Source organism: Haemaphysalis longicornis, unplaced genomic scaffold, assembly GCF_048455015.1.
Source record: "Haemaphysalis longicornis isolate Haplotype H1 unplaced genomic scaffold, Haemaphysalis longicornis Haplotype H1 scaffold_4, whole genome shotgun sequence".
In the NCBI taxonomy this organism is placed as follows: Eukaryota; Metazoa; Arthropoda; class Arachnida; order Ixodida; family Ixodidae; genus Haemaphysalis; species Haemaphysalis longicornis.
Genome location: NW_027526361.1, coordinates 95,992,105 through 96,011,736, shown reverse-complemented (window position 1 = coordinate 96,011,736; position 19,632 = coordinate 95,992,105). Strand labels below are relative to the sequence as shown.

At 46.1% G+C, this 19,632-nt stretch overlaps 2 protein-coding genes across 2 annotated transcripts in view; both read right to left on the bottom strand.

Moving 5' to 3' along the window:
- LOC144179857 (uncharacterized) overlaps positions 1–804 on the bottom strand; it is a 114,637-nt gene extending 113,833 nt beyond the window's left edge. The window contains exon 1 of the mRNA XM_077708283.1: positions 668–804. Coding sequence (XP_077564409.1) covers positions 668–804 — 137 coding nt within the window. The remainder of the gene's footprint in view (positions 1–667) is intronic.
- A 5,640-nt stretch (positions 805–6,444) lies between these two features.
- LOC144180450 (zinc metalloproteinase nas-4-like) lies at positions 6,445–16,636 on the bottom strand. Its single transcript, XM_077708790.1, has 6 exons — positions 16,488–16,636; positions 14,831–14,871; positions 13,408–13,489; positions 10,790–10,907; positions 9,430–9,608; positions 6,445–6,948 (listed from the first exon to the last, which is right to left on the bottom strand). Exons 1-6 carry the CDS (start codon positions 16,591–16,593, stop codon positions 6,677–6,679), a joined length of 798 nt encoding a protein of 265 aa, XP_077564916.1. The 5' UTR covers positions 16,594–16,636; the 3' UTR covers positions 6,445–6,676.
- Between the last annotated feature and the right edge of the window lie 2,996 nt (positions 16,637–19,632).

Below are 19,632 nucleotides of genomic sequence, written 5' to 3'. Positions count from 1 at the left end.
TTTGCTTTAAGAAAAGAAGCAAAATAGATTTTAAAATCCGTAAACACGACGGCGCAGCGCTTGTGCCAGAGCACACAGAAGCCATTGCCGCTCGCGGCCGAAGTCTACGGTAATTTACTTCGTAAAATAAAACCCCATTGAAGGCAGGTGATATACACAATGACTGGACTATTCATCGCTAACTACTACAAAAAAAAAAACACTTAATCAGCGCCCAGACACCAAAAGCAGCAAGCGTTTGCACGCCAAGAGCTGGCCAATACGCCGCACGCGCGGCGGCTGGATGACCTTCGTGCGGCGGTGGCGCCTGTAGTGGCGCGCGCGGTCCCTATATGAAACGAGCGCCGAAGTTTCGTGACCAGTAAGCATTGAAGGACTCTGGCTCTACCTACGCAGCTGCGGGAAGGACCTGCCGGGCGCCTGGCGCCGCTGGAGTTTCTTTTTATTGCTATTTATTTTCGCAAACGCCACCGGAAGAAGGTCAAGCTTAAACAGCTCCGGTGTTAACAATGAAAGGGGCAGTATTCTTCGCACTATTTCCTAATGATTCGCGCGCGGGCAAAGCAAGAACGTTCTCAAGAAAACGGTGTCGACCACATCAATATGGGTCTACGCACTCGGCTTCTCATTCGGGTGGCCGCGAGGGTATACAGCTTAGGACACTCACCCAACCGTTGGGGCTGTGTTAGCGCCTGAGGAATCCTCTTCCTCATCTTCGGGAGCTGCCTTGATGCCCACGTAGAGGACAACAGCGAAAAACAAGATCAGCATCAAAACTCCTAGGATGCTCAAGGCGAGCGACATGGCGTTTCCCCCAGTGCCTTCTCCTTCGGCTTCTTCGTTCACCCGCAAGCTACTAGCGCGCGGAATTTTTCGTCTTCTTCCTCTCACAGCTGATACTTAGCCATGAGAGGGAATTCTCAAGCAGCGTAAGCGTTTTTTTAAGCAGCTAAAACACGTCAGCGACTCACAGCCCACAAAATACTTATGTTAACTCAGCACCACGACAAGACCACTGACGCGGGATCCACTTCGGGTATCTCAAGGTACCGCACTTCCTCTGACACTTTACAAAGTCGCCATGGCTGGACTTTACCAAAGCTTTGAGAAGGGTCAGTCCCACCCCCCGTCCCGCCAAACTGCCCATCTTCTTTTCCCTCCTCCCTCGAGCAGTGGAAGAGCTTGCTGCGAAGCGGCCGGCACGAAGCGTGGTCGGAGTGTATAGAAAACTGTAGGTTAAAACCTACAGTTTTCTATACACTCCGACCATGCTTATCCGACCACATTTTTGATAGGTCTTCAGAGACCACTAACACTACTTACGAAGGTGCTTATATAAAGTATACAGAAATTACAGAAATTACGAAACTGTCTACTAAAGCGTTAGCATTCTTACGTTGCTTCTCTCCATGGGTTTTTTCCTTACTTTAATGACTTTATGTGTTACCTCCGCAAATCATGAATTTTCGTGCGGATGCTGCGCCTTACAGGGTTGTTGCTTTTTGCGGGATTTCTTGGGTTGGTTTTTTGTTGTTGCTCTTAAATATAGTCTTCATAGTCTGAGGGTTGTGTGCAATAGAACTTTTTAGCTCGTTAGTTTCGTTTAGTGTTCGAGAGAGAGAGAGGGAGAGAGAGAGAGAAAGAGAGAGAGATAAAGAGAGAGAGAGAGATAAAGAGAGAGAGAGAAATAATTAACGTTTCATCACGCAAACTGTGGTCGTTGAGCCGTCACTCGGTGGGCTGGGTTCGCCTCAGTCCATGTCCCTTGCGCCTGGACTGCAGCTTTAGCACAGGTGACCAGAAAAATCTGACTAGCGTGATGGGAGTGCTCCTGTGTTTATAAAATGTGTATTTTTGATTTTGAGATTTTCCGTTCCACTGGTTATGTGTATTTGCACTATCACAGCAAATAACTGCGTGAAATTTACCAGTTAAGCCTTTTTGTACTACACACTTGGGGATGTGGGGTACTCGGCAAAGAATGTTCATGCATTTAAAAGACCTGCGCAGAATCAAATCTCAGTTTCTACAGCGGACGCATGCATTTTGCGCCGACTGCCATATTAGTACTATCACCCTTGCCTTCTCAGCATCTCACCCGAAACCCGAGACTTCACCGTCCTGAAACCCATTACCACGCCTCGGGTCAGTCCCACCCAGTGATGCCAATTTAGCGGATTTTCCGCTAAATCTGGCGGATTTCATTTTATTCTGACGGGGGGAAAATTAATCTAGCGGCTAGTGGATTTTTCGACGGGCCATTTTTATACATAGCGGATTTCTGGCGGATACCTCACGCAGTGAAGCGATTCAAAATCGCCCTGCAAGAAACCATTTCCGTATCCTCTAAAAATGCAGAAAACGTTTAACTTCAGAGGGTAGGAGGGCTCCCGTTCACTTGCTTCGCCTACCTCAGACAAACAAATCCGTGAGGTTTCAAAGCGGCGACCGCTTTCTAAGTAACGCATAATAGACGAGCTGCGATGCACCAATCCGTTCACTCTACGCGTCCCCCGCCGCTTGCCGTGCAAACAGTGAATCCGCTGGACGTAGCGACCAGCCCAGGTTGGTCACCCGACGTCCTTTATGGCTTCAATAAAGTATATTCCTCCTCGTCCACCCATCGTGCAGGGAGCAAGCCTGTAGTCACGGCGGGAAGCGAGGCGATTGGTGAAGCAGCCACCCACTTTTTTGTTTTTTTGCGTTCAAAGTTGCAGAGAACAAAGGAAGACGTACGACTGCTTTGTGTCGAAAAACGGGTATGTTTATTCTCCGAGTAACCTGACTCTCCTTCCTCTTGAGTTATGCCGAAAGTGGTATATTCGCAGAAGTTCAGGATGGAGTGGTTGGAGGATCCCTTCCTCAGCAAATGGCTGCAATGCAAAGCGTCTGCTGACGGAAAACAAGTTGCGGCGTGCAAGCACTGCGGCTGTCAACTATGCAGCAGATATTCAGACCTGAATGCTCATGCGAACAGCAAGAAGCATAGGGAACTGGCTGTCAGTTCTTCAATCCAGAAGCAACTGGGCTTCACTACAAAAAGGCAAGTCCAACCAGGGAATGCCACTGAGGGCAGAACTCCTCTATTTATCGCCGAAAATTCTTTAATTATGACTGCCGATCACTTGTGCCAGCTTGATAAGAAGTCGTTTCCTGACAGTGAAGCTAAGAGCGTATCAAATGCGCCGCTCCAAGTGCGCTTCCGTGATTAAAAAACGTTCTTGGCCCGCACTTCAAGGCGGACCTGCAACAGGACATTGGCGACAGCCATTACAGCTTGATCATTGATGAGTCGACCGACATCTGTGTCACCGAATTTCTTGCCATTTCTATCATCTATCCCAGTGTCACCAAGTCAAGGATCGTGACCGCATTCCTTCACTTGTGCTCCTTGGAAGTGTGCACGGCAGATGGAATTGTGGCGGCCATGAAATCCACTCGGATGGAGTACTGTCTTAAACTGGAAAGGATGAGGCGTAGGGACAGACAACGCGACCGTTATGACGTGGATCAATAATGTCGTTCATCGGAAGTTGAAAGCTGAGGCTCCCCACCTCGTACTGATCCGCTGCGTCTGCCACTCTTTGCAGCTAGCCACGTCGGCTGCTACAGCGGGAGCATTGCCGAGAAACTTGGATTACCTAATAAGCGAAACGTACACCTGGTTCGCAAGATCCCCTGCTCAGCAAATTGCGTACAAGGAGCTCTACGGTCTGATGAATGACGGCGATGAAGCCCTGAAGATTGTGCAAGCGTGCAGGACGCGGTGGCTATCCCTCGAAATAGCCGTATCAAAGATCGTAGACCAGTGGACCGAATTGAAGGCGCATTTCGAGATGGCAAGGTGGACTGAAAAGCGCAATGCGGCAGAGGTGCTGTATGGTATGTACGAAAACCAGATCAATCTGGGGTACTTGCTTTTTTTGAGACCGATTCTGGCAGATGTTCAGAAGGTTAACAAGGCATTCGAGGCGAAGGATGCGGATCAAACAAAGCTGCTGAAAGACCTCATGACTTTGTTTTCAAGTTTGGTTAAAGAAGTCGTAATTCCGACAGAGCAGATTGACGTTCTGACGTGCAGACTTGAGGACCACTTGAACGCCAAGCTATACCTGGGCTACCTGTTTGAGACGTACGTTGACAACGTGAAAGCTCAGAAGATCGACGGGTCCTCTCTCGCAGATGAAGCTGTGATGCGAGAAAGCTGCATAAGGTTTATTACCACGCTAGTAGATCAAATGAGACAGCGACTTCCCGACCACACCACAGTTCTCCAGGAAACATCACTCTTATCGGTCGAAAACGCTTTGTGCGTCGTGAAGGAGCCATTGATTTTTCTGCTGGAAGCAATGGCAGTGCCCCCTGAGACAATAAAAAAAATTCAAAACCAGTGGAGCAAAATCACACTCCACGCCCTGCAATCACCCTTCCAATCACGCCCTCCAAACTCACCCTCCAAATATCGTCCACGCAGTCGTTCTGGTGTGAAGTTCACTCCTATAAGGACGCCTGCAGCGAAAACCCGTTCGCTGAAAAGTTGTTTCAATTACGAACTTCCCGCGGCAGTTGTTAGGGCAATCGGGTCATCTGCAACGTATGTGCAACAAAGTCACCTTTCTGGTCCCTCAACAAGTACCAGCGGTTTTGTGGAGATGTTGTCAGACGACGACAGCGGCGACGAAGACCTCGATGTGTTTTTCGTTGACCTTTGAGTTCTTTTTTCATCAGTGTGAACATTTATAACTTTTAGCCTCACCTGTGATGAGGTTACCCTATGACGACCACCGCAGCACTGAAGCCTCAAGTGTTGTAGTTAGACTCCTTGGAAGACGGTTTTATATGTTATTTCAGCTGTCGTAGTTTTGGGGAGCTTTTAAGGATGATAATGGTATTTATTATACGAAATTGCACTGTTCTTTAAATAAAATAGGCCCTAACGGGAAATTTAGCGGATATGTTTTAGAATCTAGCGGAATCTGGCGGATTTCTGATTGCTTTGTAGCGGATGTGTGACGCCCAGCGATGGCAACAGTGCCACCCAGTTTTGGCCAGTCCCGCCAAACTACCCATCTCCTTTTCCCTCCTTCCTTGAGCAGTGGAAGAGCTTGCTGCGGAGCGGCCGGAACAAAGACGAGCAGCCCCTGATATTTCCGGCCAGGACGGCTGCAGAGGCACGTGGCATATGGTACTAGGATGGCCAACCACCACCCACTTCTTTCTACCTCCGTTCCTTGTACCCTTTATTTCAACAACTAAGAAAGACTTGCAGTAACCTGCCGCTGTAATAAGCACCGGCAAGTGGATGCCACACCACCTTTCGGAACGTGTTCGAACCTTCTCGGTGCTTTCGGGAGTCTCCGTTGGCTTGACCGTCGTAGCTCGGAAATTTCCTTGACCTCTAGCGCGGGGAATAGTTTCACACACTGTGGTGCGTTTACATAAATTGTTTCGTCGGGAATTTCTTTGAGCTTACAATGACTGTTGCAAGCCCGAAAGAACTGTCACAAGCCCCCAGCAAGCTGCAAGCGAGCAAGGTGTTTAGAGGTCTTCTGTTGAGTGTGCCGGTTCCAGTCTCGGGAATAGAATAGCCCACTGTGATTGTAGCCGAAGGAGTAACAATAAATAATCAACCTTCGCAACAATAATCTGCAGCAATGGATGCTGCAAGAAATCTACTTGTGATATTAACCAATTTGTGTATAGACCAAAAAATACCATAAAACGGTTTTCTACGGAGTTCATTCATACTTTTCATAGCGGCTCTTTTGCATGGCATGATCCACCAATGAACAGACGCACACGAACGCATTCGCACACGTACGCACACGCACTCACCGACAGACAAGCGGACGGGCGGACGGACGGGCGGACGGACGGACGGACGGATGGACAGACAGACAGACAGACAGACAGACAGACAGACAGACAGACAGACAGACAGACAGAGACTCGCCATCTCGATATGCTGCGGGTGTCGTACATGGCGGTACATGGCGGTTAGGTGGTCCCCGTACATGGCGGTTAGGTGGTCCCTATGTTTTCGCATTCTGTAGAAATAAAGTACTGGCTCTGCCCACCTTTTGTTTAGCTCGGAAGGAGACGGGGCGATTGTGTTAACGTGCTTGCGAAACTACTTCGGCACAATAAACACACTACACCCGGCTTGATATAAGCGACCATCTTTACATTTTCATTTGCGTACGGTCACTACGCGGCTGATACGCGCCACACTACAAAGGGAACAGCACGAATATGGCGTCGGGTCAACATTATGGGATCGTTGATCAGTGCCACCTCCTTGTTCCAGGCTCCACATAATTTTGCCTGACTACCTGAACGCGTAGTCCATCCCTCCAACGCATTTCCTGATTGCACGTTTAGAATACATCCATGCGCAAAGGACGAAGCAACATTTAGTACAGTTCTTTATTTAAACATCTTGGTCATATTGGTGTTCAGACCTGGTAGGTGTTTTTAGTTTCTCTCCCAGCTGGAAAACCCCAGAAAAAGTGGCAAAGTAATAACATGAAGAAAAAAAATTGTAGATAAAGCCCCGAGAATATTTTGATAGCATCTGTCACTTGGAACTCTGCGATATTCCTAGTGCACACTGCCCGTACACATCTCACAGCCTCCGCCATCTCAAGACTTGCGTGGACCCCGCTGAAGTTCGCATTCACTCGTGGTGATCCTCTTCGTGGCCAGGGGGCTTCTCGGTGGGGCAGTGGTAGATGGTATTCAGCTTGTGAATGTCTACCTTGGTCATCCTGTTCTCCTTGAATGCCAAGCCGAGGTTGAAAAGCTCTACGGCGTTGTTCTTGGGCACTAACGTCGCCTGTTCAGGGTCCTTGGAAAAAGCATTGAAGAAGTAGTGCATTATGGATTCGTAGTCGTAGTCTTCCTCTAGGTAAGGCACACGGTTTGTCTTCATGAAGTTCGCCTTGAATTCTGCGCAGACGCGAAAAAAGACGTGGACTGGGTTAGGTACTTCCAAAGGGGCAACAAACCTGCCACGTGCAATCGACCTTAGCAGCTGATGCTAACTATCGTGAAGTAAGACATGGCATTCTTGGCAATGAAATTAAGGGTGCGGGATAACCTTTACACCACAGCTCTGCAGTTTATAAAGAGAATAGGCACCTGTTCCATGTAATCCAGGTACCACGTTGGCACGCCTTTCGTAGCTTTAGGTTTGCAATAATAGGCACGTGCTGGAAAATATTGTCCGTTGGGTGTCTGACATCCGGAATTGGCCACTCGGCGTCTAGGGAATTGGAAAATGCTGCCTTAGTGACTTCTTGTTTTCAGCGTTGTGTGATTACTAAACAGGAGCGATTACTGCTTTAGACGCGAGCGTGACGGCGTTGCAAAGTTTTACAAAGAAGTTCTGAGGGTGCCAGTGGGGGATACGCGCTGCGAATCAAACCTGCGAAACGCCCCGGAAAGTGCAGAATGGAAACTTATCCATGGGGCGCTGAAGACCGCCGTGGTCAATGTTTCAATAGAGAAAAAAATGTCGGTTCTTCTGTACAAGGGGTGCTGAGACCCTTGCAAGTTCGTATTTGTCCAATCTTTTCTAGGTAATTGGGAAATCAGAGTTTCATAATTACAATATTTATCCGCAAGACCCAGCTTGTTAGCTCAGGAAATAGTCCGAAAATCATTGGTCGAGGACCGGAGAGTGCATCCCTATACATAATTGGGCAAAGTGATGCAGTGCGAACGAATCTGTCTCTTATATTTCTTACCTTGCATTGTCTAGAATGTTGCCATTTAAAATAATATTTTGGGTGACAAAATATCTCGGCGTAAAAAAAAAACCAACAAAAAACGAGGAATTGTTAGGAGCGTGAGAATATTATGACAAACAATTGATCTATTTAGCAATACCCAAAACACATGCTGCTACTGAATCCGCTCGGTCGATGGCGCAGGCTCTTCTGATGCCGCTCCAAAAACAGCGTCAAAATCTCGTCGTTCTTCTTTGTTAATTTCACATCCACCACTCCTGTCCGACTATGCTACCCTTAACCCGAGGGCCCCCACAACCCTATACAGCCACGCAATTACGCCAGAGGGTAACCGGTCTCCAAGAGCAACGTAAACTGGCGGCTCACATCATCAGAGTTCTCAGCGGCTGCCTGCACCGAGGCGATTGATTAATCCCCATCATACGGCAGTGTTCAATAAAAACGTTTTTATTTCTCTGTCTTACCAAGACGTCAGGAGCGGGTGCAGTGCCGACTGTCTCTTACGTTGAGCGGTATTATATGTCTCAAAATTCGGCCCCCTCGTCGTATTGGCGTTGGTTGTTGTGAAGGACTTCAACGTGCTTGTGAACGGAGAAATTTTTGTTTTGGGCAGGGCATACATTATATGCTACCACAAAAAAATCCGAGCCCTTGTATGTGGCTGAGCAGTGCGACTACTTGATGTTGGAAATATTACATGCGGTCCGTCAAGAAGGAACTGCACAATAAAGTAACCGCAACCCCAATGACCTTTGATAGCCGCGAGCCGAATCTTTGCCCTGCTTCTAGCTAACGGGTTGCAACTTCATCATCCTACTACTCCTCATGCGGCACTGAGAAGCACACGGATGTAGAAATCAGCGTAGATCCATGGAATTTGTGAAGTAGCACAGTGATACCTCGAGAATTTTAAGAATTCTGGAACTCCAATACCCTGCATTCCAAATTTTCTTGTAATTTGCAAAAATCTTCATATATAGCGCCTAAAGGGTTACGTATCTGCCTCGTTGCCCATTACTCGGACATTTCATATATGAACAATTGATCTATTTCTCAGTTAGGCGTTTTCCGGAATGTGCTTGACGAGAACTTCTACACTTCCACAAATGTTGCTTGGGGCAAAAAAAATATTTAGCTGCGAGAGATTGTATGGAAACACGTGACACACGGAATTTGTACATTGCACGCGCTCGGGAATGGGTTTCAGTTAACGCAAATCACGTCTTCGAGCCAATGTTGATAACCGCAACTTTGCATCTCGTGAACTACGATATTTATTTCCTCTGAAAAAAAAATTCCCTTAGTAGTATTTCTGTGTACGCTTTCTGCATGCCTGCTTAACACTATTTCGATTTCTTCACTGTCATCTTTGCCCTGTTAGAGAACTTTCTGTGTGCAGCTCAAATATCTCTGTCAATCGAGGCTGCCAATTGTTACCCAAACGAGCGGAAACCGAATGCTTCCCTGCAAAATCCCTTCCTGCAACGCTCCACTTGCCTTTGTGGGCTTGGGTTACGTTATCCTACGCTGGATCCCCATTCTGAATTCACGAGGCCTGATTGCTGCCTCTAAGTGGGGAACCAGCCAATTTAATTTTAGTGGCTGTTTGAGCTGATTTAGGTGTTCATCAAGGCGCTTCGTAAAGCTCGGCGTTGTGGCCTTTCAGATAAGCACTCACTCGGCACAACGTTGTTCCAAACGACCCGGACGTATCTGTCCCGGTCGGCGCGTGACTGCTCGTGCCAGAGCCCGAGGACGTGCAGAAGCTCGTGCACGATTGTGCCGTACGTGGCACAAACCTCGAAGTTGAGGGAGACGAGCTGCCGGAGTCCCGACATGCCCACCTCCGAGAAGCACCTGCGAAGGCGACCGACCAATGGTGGGAGCCGAATCGTAGTGCTGCAGCGTTAAAAAAAAAAAAAAAAAAAAAAAAAAAACCCCGCGAAGAGTGTTCTTTAAAAGTCACACGTTCCGGTTTCGGACATTGTGCGTTTAAGGCAAGCGGTTCACCGTCATTCGATATATTGTTTAAGCAAATATTCATGCTAAAATATTTCTGGAGTACGGATTACCGAACTCCCAATGTTAAACCTCTACGTCTGCGGCACATACCTCGCTATATGACGCCACGGGTCCGTACCCATTACGGAATGGCTGCAAGGCCATATTATGTACATACCTGCTATCTTCAGCGAATTTCCTGACAAATTGTTCTCCTCAACTACGGGGAAACACTTGAGTGCTGCTATTCTAGCATTAGAATTATGCTGAAGCATGTATGTGTGTGCGGGGTTAGCTTATTATTTTTTTGTTCTCTAATGCTTCTTGGTGATGAGAAAAATGCCACCCATGTAGAAGCCATGTTGATTTATTGTATTTTTTTTGCTTGTTGTTTTTGCTTTCCTTTTTTCCCTCCCTCTTATTTTTTTGTTCTTCTCTTTTTCTTTTTTGTTTGCCTGTATTTTTTTACCTCCGTATTCAGTTATCGCTGTCATTGCGTGCTTCCTACAGAAGTGAAGGCCGTTGCTGCCGGGTGACGCCGGACAAGCCCACCTTTAGCCTTTGGCGGACCTATTTTACCTCTGTATGTAGTCCTTGATAATAAACAATTTGAACTGCGGGGCGCAGGCTATACCAATCTAAAGGACGCAACGTTTCGCATTGTTTTGGTATTCACAAAAAGGCACTGCACCTTTACAGTAGGGCGGCTTGTGACATGGCGGTAGTTACATACTCCGCAACACGGGCACGGCATCGGCTTTGAGGAGACATGGTTTTGATTCTCGCCTTCTGGCGGATAGCGTGACCACAGACGGTGCTGCGAAGTGCCCGCGTGACGTCCGCTAACGGGCTCTCAGAAGGTGGGCGCGCATTTCTTAAGTGTTCTTTGCACTCGTACTTACAGTTCCGACTCTTCGAACCATGGTCAAACTTTTTTTTGCCTCCTGGCTTTGCTGATTGGAGACTCATCATATTGAACAGGTCATAGCGGGAAATTCACCGTTCTAATATATGTTAAAGGGAAGAAAAGGACTCGCCCCTGCTTGCTGAGGATGTGGATGTATCCTTCTTCGTCGGCACGCTCCTTGAACTGGACACAGGAGACGGACTCGATTTGCTGCATGGCGCTCAGGATCTCTTCTTTCTCCCAAGAATCTGCAAGAGATACAAAGGCATGTCCTGCCCCATTCCACTGCGTATTTTATACTGAAGATTACTTTGGATGTAATGCTGAAGATCATGGGTTCTGACTGAAAGCTCCATCAATAATTTCGACAAGCGGTAAGTGTAGGGTAGGTTTTCCTAACGTGAAAGCGTGTGAATAAACCAGGACTTCAAGTTCAGCGATGGAGGACCTCGCCCACTCACTGAATCTTACCATTTTGCGCCCTTCATGTACATCATGTCATGTATACATGCGGTTCGAAGTTCTTTAGGGGCCATTGTTGTCATAAACATTGCACTACAACTTGCAGTGACAGCGGGTATGTCAGGAGAGGAATCCACCGTTAAATTTGGCTCAACAAGGAAGCCCGCCTGTGCATCTGTAATGGTTGATGTGTCACGAGTTTCGTACCTTGACATCACACGCCTCATATAATCCTTCAAAAAAAAAAATCTTCCCAGCAATTCATTTGTGCATAGCAGGGAAGCGTACTTTGGAAACGCTCGGTGCATAGCGTTCCAAGGCGTACATGAGATAGACTCTTGGTCAAAATTTTCTAGGCCCCGCCAAAAGTGCGTAGGCAACAAAAAATTCAATCTACATGCTTATCTCTCGGACGAAGCTGAAACTTTTATACTAAAATGCAGAACAAAACACCTGTAAGTTCATCCTGCTTAAAAATATTTTGGATGAAGACAGTTAAACGTTAATCCTTTGCCTTGAATTGTATGTGGGCCAGAAACGGGGTCAAAATTTTTGACAAAAACTGCACTACGCAGTCATTTATTAAAAGGCGCTAGGACCTCTCTACTTTGATACTGCCTATAGCTCCGGGAAAAATGTATTCTCAGCAATACCTGCCTGTAGTTGTACTAAAGTCGACAGCAAAGGGACTTGGTGTACAGGAGAGCTGCTTATATAAGCATTGATTATACAATTTCCACTTTCTAGTTCATGCAAAGTTTTGTTCGCCCTTCCTTTTAAAATACAGCACAGTCGAACCTCCTTATAACGAAGCAGTATCGGAGCAGTAAATTAATTCGGTATATCCGATATTCGTTACAACGGTAGAGGTAAAAATCAGCTCTAATAAATTGGTAATCTGGATCGCGCTACAATCCTAGATAAAAACACATTGTTCTACCGTAAAGCCCGCTTATATCGAACACGGATATATCGAATTATTGCCTATATCGAACCCTTGTAAAATTCTGGTGAAAATTACATGCATTTAAAACTTTTTATATCGAACGCGATTTTGCTCACAATGGATATATCGAACTCTCCTGCGCGGGATTTTTGGGGAGTTTCGCAACTGTATATATCCAGTAACTATGGAGTGGACCAGCTCTACGCATGCATGCCGTTGGAGCCAAAAGCACCACATCGGGCGGTGCGGGCTGCGGTGTCACCGAACTTCAAGTCCGCGCCAATCGCTGCCCGCACTTGCTCGGTTCTCTGGGTTCGCCGTTATTCGCTTGTATCCATGCTTGTCTCCGCTCTGTCGAAGACGCCGAGGACTCCGTACCGCTTCCGAGCAGGAGCGAAGCCGTCGCTGCCGTGGCCCTGCTACGGCGAGACTGCAGTGCCATTGAGGGCAGCGGTTTTGTGCTTGTCGACTGTTTAGATACCGTGGAGCAAGCAGTCACCAGCAAGGCGTTGTGCTCCAAGAAGCACGCTACACTCACGCAGTTCTTCCGCCCCAATAAATTAATGTTTTTTTTTCCGAGAAAGTGTCGTATCCATAGTGAACTGCAGGGTTGTAAGAGCTCAGCGTTAGCTCGTGACTCCGTCGGCAAGATTGCTCTCATATAAGTTTTTTTGCTTAACTTTCTAAACATATCGAACTATTTTGCAATCCTCGCGCTGTTCGATATAAGCGGGTTTTACTGTATAGGCTTCTAAACCATTATAAATGAGGTAGCCCTTACATGTCTCCTTGTGGCATTGCAAACTAAACCGACCGGAACATGAGAACATGAAATTACAACAGAACAAAGCTCGCTCGGCAGAATAGGCCGGCCTTCTTATTTACTTGAAGGAAGATGTGACCTTCGCCTGGTGCCTTCTCACAGTCTGAGCGGAACGAAGTTTTTCACAGTGTCCACTCAATAAAGGCCCTTAAGCTACTGAAAAACGGTTGCTTTGTCTCACTTTGTAAAATTTTGTTTTATTATGCCAGCTGTCGAGTTTTGAGCCTCGCGGGAATCAAATATTTCTTCGTTATAGCCGATATCGCGCTGTTCTCGAGGTTTCAGTTTCGTTATAAAAAGAATAGGTGTCATTGAAATAAATCGTGACCTAACAAACTTCGCATTTTGTTCGCTATATAAGGTAATTCGCAATATCAGTCTTTGCTATAACGGCTTTCGACTGTACTGTCTTCATTTCCAACGTAAGGCTAAAACAAAGTTGCCTTTGGTCAGCCAACGGGCACGTCTTGGGCCAAGGATCCATGGAACTTTTAATTTCCTAGATATAGGCTCTCACCGAAGGCGTCGTCGATGATGTAGTGCACCACGCCAGATGGCCATAGGGGAGTCTCTTTCGTCCTTGCGCGCAGGTCGGATACCTGCGGCATGCTCACGGAAGAACAAACAGGTTAACTGCTCACCGAACTATTGGGCCGGCGAGGTTCCCCAAGGCGTAATAAAAGTAAAGTGAACGACTTCAACTTCCCAACCCAAAGCCGAAAAGGGAATTATTGGTTTAATCTCGAGCAAACAAGTTTAGCGTTAGCAGCGTACACGGGTTATTAGTCTTACCCGTGCAACATTTGAAGCATTGATAGGGGGCAGTAGTTCCTAACTTTCGTACCTGCGCTCCCTGGTTTGGAATGTCCTAATCTATATTTTTGCTCTTTCCTGGTCTGTAAAACATTATCTGAGTTGTCTACCTGGGGTGTTGGTAAACTATTCATGGGTATCTGCCGACTGCCGATGCAGGCCAACTTGTTTCCAGCCCGAATCATAATTCACTACAGGGCAACCGTATCGTATCAAGTTTCTTTAATTCTAAATTGCTACCCTCGCGTAAAGGTACAGCAAAGCGCTTTTTGTGCAATGCATATCCTCTAGCTCTTATGTAAACCAGCGTTTTATACAGTGGCGCAACCTCAAGAAATTTCTAAATACGTTGACCCGAATACTTTCAGTTCGGCTCAAACTTTCTGCAGTTGGAAAGGTGGCGGCATGTAGTGCCTAAACGTGGCACTACCGTTTTTAAGAAAACGGCTCCGTTTCTGTTTAAGTGCGATTCCAAAACCGCCAAAGAAAACGAATCCCCTACAGTTTACTATTGTTTTGCTGGGGGCAAGTGTTAAACACGTCCTTTCATCTCACGTACACACACTTAAAGGAATGTTGCCGCGGTCTCACTGCGATTGTTGCCGCCATTCGTTTTGGCGGAATACTTAAGGGTGGTCATTTTAAAAATTCAGTTTTCAAACGTTTTAGGGCCCTATGCAGAGCAACATTTCGGTTAAGGGTGTTTTAGCCTGATGTCCTTTGAATTTGGATAGAGAGAAAGACGAAATTTCTATTGAAACGTACACTCCACAAAAATCGGTTATTTGTTTGTTTAAATTTGAAAGAACATCGATCACTTTGGGGCTGACATCGTTTGCTCACAATCACTGGTGCGGCTGAATTTGGGCCGCTCATTTCAGCTGGGTGAGTTCACTTTAGGGTGGGTGGGGGGCGGGGGGGCTATTACTAGAAAATCTGAAGCCTGCAAGTGATATATTTTCCGAAATATAGTCAAAGTAGAATATTTTAACCAATGTGATTAATTAGTATATTTTATACCTACCCTTCACGCCCACATTTGTCGCCGCCGAGACAGTTTTTCTGAAATTCATAAATGAACTCGCGAGCGGTCACGAAATATGCTGCAGAAGTACCAGCGAACTTACCGACGTTATAGGCGGCATATAGATATCTCCCTCGATGACGTCTGAAGTGAAAAAGGAAAGAAACAGATTAACGCGTAACGATATTTAGCGTTTTCCGAGAGCCAGTCATTAGTGCTCTCACTATTGACCGAAATGGGACACCCCTCAATGCCCCGATGGAGTGACATCGGCGCGAAATAAACCCGAATTCAACTCCGCAGAATTGCACTAAAGCACTTAGTCATTATAAGCGGCATGTAGGTTTCGGTGTTTACCATAAAAAAAGAAAAATAACAATAAAGCAAAGGAGAATGGTCAAAACTGCCGAGACAAATGTTTCGAGCTGATGTAAGCCCGCACAGGTAAGGCTGTTTGAAATTAGGCCCTACGCATGCATGTGAGTGGATTTCAACTTACATGAGGCGATTACTATTAAAGTGGGGACACTATTCTCGTTATTAATTCACCTTTCAGTGAGAATCAGGAAGCCTTTATAAACAGTACTGTTGTAAAGAAGCTCTCGATCGTGTGTTGGCACTCATAAAACAGTCCGTCAGGTGGAATGTTTTACGGAGGACATTTAAAAACGCTGAAGACGTTACAACACTACTTTGACGAATATCATCTATCTACATTTCTTCTTCCGGGATGCCGAGTTTTCACTACCTCTAATCAGGAATAACACATAAAATAGAGCTTTTGTACTGCTTCCTATTAACATTATTTTGTTTTTAGAGAAAAAAAATGAAACGTTATTTTTGTGCCATAGAACCTTACCGTTGTATTTATAGTACGAACGCAATCAAATCTTTATTTTTTCAGCCTTTTGGAATTGCATTATAACAGCTCATAATGTTCATGTTACGTGGTTTTTACTTGCTGCAAACAGTGGGAAGAAACGCGGCCCGTTGAATCATTCGTAACAATATTTTCGCGCACCGTAATTGGTTCCGGAGAATATTAAGCGTGATTCGGCTGAACTGTTATACTAAGCCCCAAAACACGCCACGAAGGAGTCATTTTTCGCTTGAGCAAATGTGAAAAAAAAAATGCTTCTTTGCGCTGTCAGAATAAAGGCATACTTAAAGGAAGAAAAGCTCTTGTCATGCATCTTGCCAAATCAAACTTGAACATTTTAGGAGCGAAATTAAGACAGCATGCCGTAGCTTTAGGGAAAACTTCGACGAAAAGGCTAGAGGTTGCTTCCGCAAAATAATCCACATCGCAAACGTCGAACCGATAACGCCATCACGTATACCCTGTTCTTTCTGTGCGATGTTTCACTCGTCGCCGGAGATCTTCGCATGTCAAGTGTTATTCGTCAGCAATGTAACTCACGTGCGAAAGAGTGCTACGCATTACAACATAGCGGGACCTCAGTTACGTAATGCCTTTTGATACCATTATAAAATATGGTCTGCTCAACTGAAGTACGTCATGGTCTTGTCGGAGACCGCATACGGTTTGTCGTAAACAGCACATGGGTAGTTTGAGAAACCACTTAAAATGAGAAAGAGGCGGACCTTTCGAGGGGATAATTTTGATTGTCTTGTTACTCAGGCCAACGGTGAGCTATTCCCCACAGGTAATTTTGCAGCTTTTTCGTCTCGCCTGCTTATACCTTACCTATAAAGCGACGCATATCAAGACACTCCGAGCACCGGCTAAAGAGTGTTACCTGGAATGTCAATGGTTCCCGCGTAGATATTCGCTCCCGTAGGCTTGGCCGAAAACGGGGGCGGAAGCACGACCAGGAGAAACAGCCTGAAGAAGCCGACCGCCATGATATCCGTGGAAATGGCGTCGTCGGGGATCGTCCAACCCAGCCCATTCTTCTGCCTTGGCGGTGGTATCCGGTGGCACGTTTTCCTGCCACGCTCACGCGCTCTTTCACTGCGCGCAGTCGCACGGTACCCACTCGCGTACGGAGAAGTCATCGCCAGAAAACCAAACGCGGCTTTTCCTTTGAGACAGCTTGCGCTGAGTGAGACTCCCAAGAATTGGCGAAACAGGAGTGGTGGCGGAACAGTTTTACCATTAAAGGGGCTGTGAAGATAGAATATATTAAAAGGACTGCTGCGTCCCGATAACAATGATCCCGATTTTGTCGCGAACTTTAAACTTATACGGGATATGTTAGGAGAAACAGGTGGCGACTCCAAAGCTACATTCCGGAGATGTCTCTACGATGTCACAGAACCTTGCATGTGCGATTGGCGGCTGGCGACCTGAACCACTGCCAAGAAGCATGACTCGGTGATTGTAGTGGGGTCTCCAGTTCCGTTTGATCATATCGCTTGAATGCCAAGGCGCTGTTAACTCTCTGATAACTGTGTGAGAGAGAAGGCTCTTTAATGAAAGAGAAAGCCGAGATGTATACCGGAATTTCTACCTTGACATGCTACTCGGCGGGGGAAGGGGAGGGGCAAACGAAAAGGCCCCATAGACTACAGGGAGAAGAAAGAGGAAGAAAGAGAAGAAATGAAAGAAGACAGAAAAATAACAAACAAAAATGACGCTCAGTTTGTGAGTAGTGTGATGAAAAAGTCTGTCTTCTAAACTCTAAATCACTGCAATGACGCAAATCTCGTCCAGATAGTCGAACAACGCCTCCAGTACTTTGCGTTGAGCTGGTGAGAATGGCCATTGAACCAGAAGTACTTTCAAGGTCAGTGGTCCTGGGCTGAGGCGCTCTAGTTTCTGCACAGGACTGCACCTTGCGTGTATGTATGCGGAGCATTCCAGCAGCAAATGCTTCACGGTTTCCGGCAACCCTGAGTTGTCGCAGTAAGGGTTTGTGCTGATACCCAGTCGAAAAAGGTGACTTCGTAAGCGCTGCGTTGAGACGCAGGCGGTGGTATAACGTCTCTAATCGGCACGGAAGTGCCTCTGGCAGCCTCATCCTGAGCTCAGGGTCTATGTAGCGTAGGAAGGCATGGCGGTGATCTGGAAGGGTGTTTACTCTTGGCCGATATTACGCTACTCCAGCACGAAATTTGAATGTTTCCCAACATTTCTTTCGTGATTTTTGTTGTCGTAATGCGGCTGAGTGAGTTACCAAATGATGTATCTTTCAGACTGAACAGAGGTGGATATTGTCTTCATAACCCCTTTAACAAGACCTGTTGGGCTCTTACCGGTTGGTTGGTTACCGATAAGCGGCTTGTTTTTGCACGTCCTCCTCTTAGGCAAATGAAAGAGGGAATGATGGATAATAAAATGTTTTCGTTATGTCACTAGAGTTCGCAGACGACTTCAATGATAAAAGGAATTATGGAAAATAAAGTGTTTCGGCAATGTCACTAGAGCTCGCAGACAACTTCGAAGTTTGTTGCAGCTGAACGAAAGAAACCTAGAAGGTTTTGTATCGACGTGGAAGCATGACCATCATTGCCGGGGAATGTAACGGAAGAATACTTGATCTTGTTGCTTTTGCAAAGCATTTAGCACTACTGTCTTCCACAAAAAATGTCTTAATCTTCGCTTTCACTTAAAAGTACTTTAAACGGCTGTCTTCTCACCCCTCCGTGTTTCAAGTGTAGCGCCATCTGCTGCCCATACCGGTACGGGGCGAGAGCTCGCCAAGCTGTCCACAGCAGCTTTTTCTCTCGCCCCGTCAAGTCTTATAAAGAACATGAAATAAAATTCTATTCTATTCTATTCTATTCTATTCTAAAAATTATCATCTGCTTCACGGTTACCTTTCTGCGTAGAATGCGTCCTAGTGCGTGGTGAGTACGAAGCAAATTGAGAAATAACATAATTGTACTCAAAAGTTAGAAAGGCTGCTTCTCTCCGCACTTGCCGCCTTGGTGGATAATGCTAGTCGTAGAACAGGGGTAGCCAATACGTGCAATACTTTTCTACCGCGTGCATTTATGCCTTAATTTTGAATGGTCATGGCGAACCATTCTGAAGCCCCTGAACAGATTAAAATACGAATAAATTGCGCACACAAATAAGTGCCTATCTTACAACATTCGTTTTAAACCTGAGAAAATTGTGACCGAAAATTGCCGGGGTAGGGTAATCGTACAGACATTTACGAAGTGTAATGAAGAATGAATGACGAATTTATTGGGGCAAGGAGGCCAAGAGGCCCTGTTGTGCGATATGGTAATAAATGTAGGGGAAGATGGGTCAAATAATGGTTGTTCACGGCTTTTCGAGCGTTCACTGGAGTACGTCAGGTCTGGTTACACTTATAATTACAACTGCGTGATGTGCCCCACGTGTCCATACAGGTACACGATACCACCAAATGGGTTATTGTTTTGGCGCTTGTACAGGCTGTATACCTACTTTGCCTTTAAGTCTCCACCTGTGAGAAATTCAGCCTGCAAGCGGGACGGGCTGGCAGAGCGGGGGCCATGGTTGTAGCTTCTTGCGTCATATAAATTCCCCCGGAGTCTATATGTTACTCTTTGAGTATGCTGAAACTCTGTTCAAACAAAACTGCCGAAGGGGCAGTAAAACAAAATGACACCTAGCGTGAGTCCAACATTTATTGCATCGGCTGTAAAAAGCAGCATCTGCAGAATCCAAATACCATTAAAAATGGAGAAAAAAATCTAGCGCGGAAGAACAAAGGAATGCATAGCGCTATATTCACCTATGTCGGCAAGTCATGGTAGCACAAATGAGTAAGCTTAAGTCTCACCGAGTTGTAATTTTGGTAGAATGGTAGCTACGTTGACAGAGCAATATATACAAAAACAAATTCCAACGAGAAAGTAAAGTAAACAATAACTTAATTACAAGCGAACTATCAACAAGATTAAATACCTGAGCTACTGGAGTTGGCTTACCCGTTAACTAATAAA

Excerpts from the sequence above, each read along its gene's own strand:
- LOC144180450 (XM_077708790.1), bottom strand. The coding sequence starts at position 16,593 with ATGGCGGTCGGCTTCTTCAGGCTGTTTCTCCTGGTCGTGCTTCCGCCC. Across the intron at positions 10,908-13,407 it reads CATCATCGACGACGCCTTCG|ATTCTTGGGAGAAAGAAGAG; the intron begins GTGAGAGCCTAT and ends TATCTCTTGCAG. Across the intron at positions 6,949-9,429 it reads TTGGAACAACGTTGTGCCGA|AATTCAAGGCGAACTTCATG; the intron begins GTGAGTGCTTAT and ends GCGTCTGCGCAG.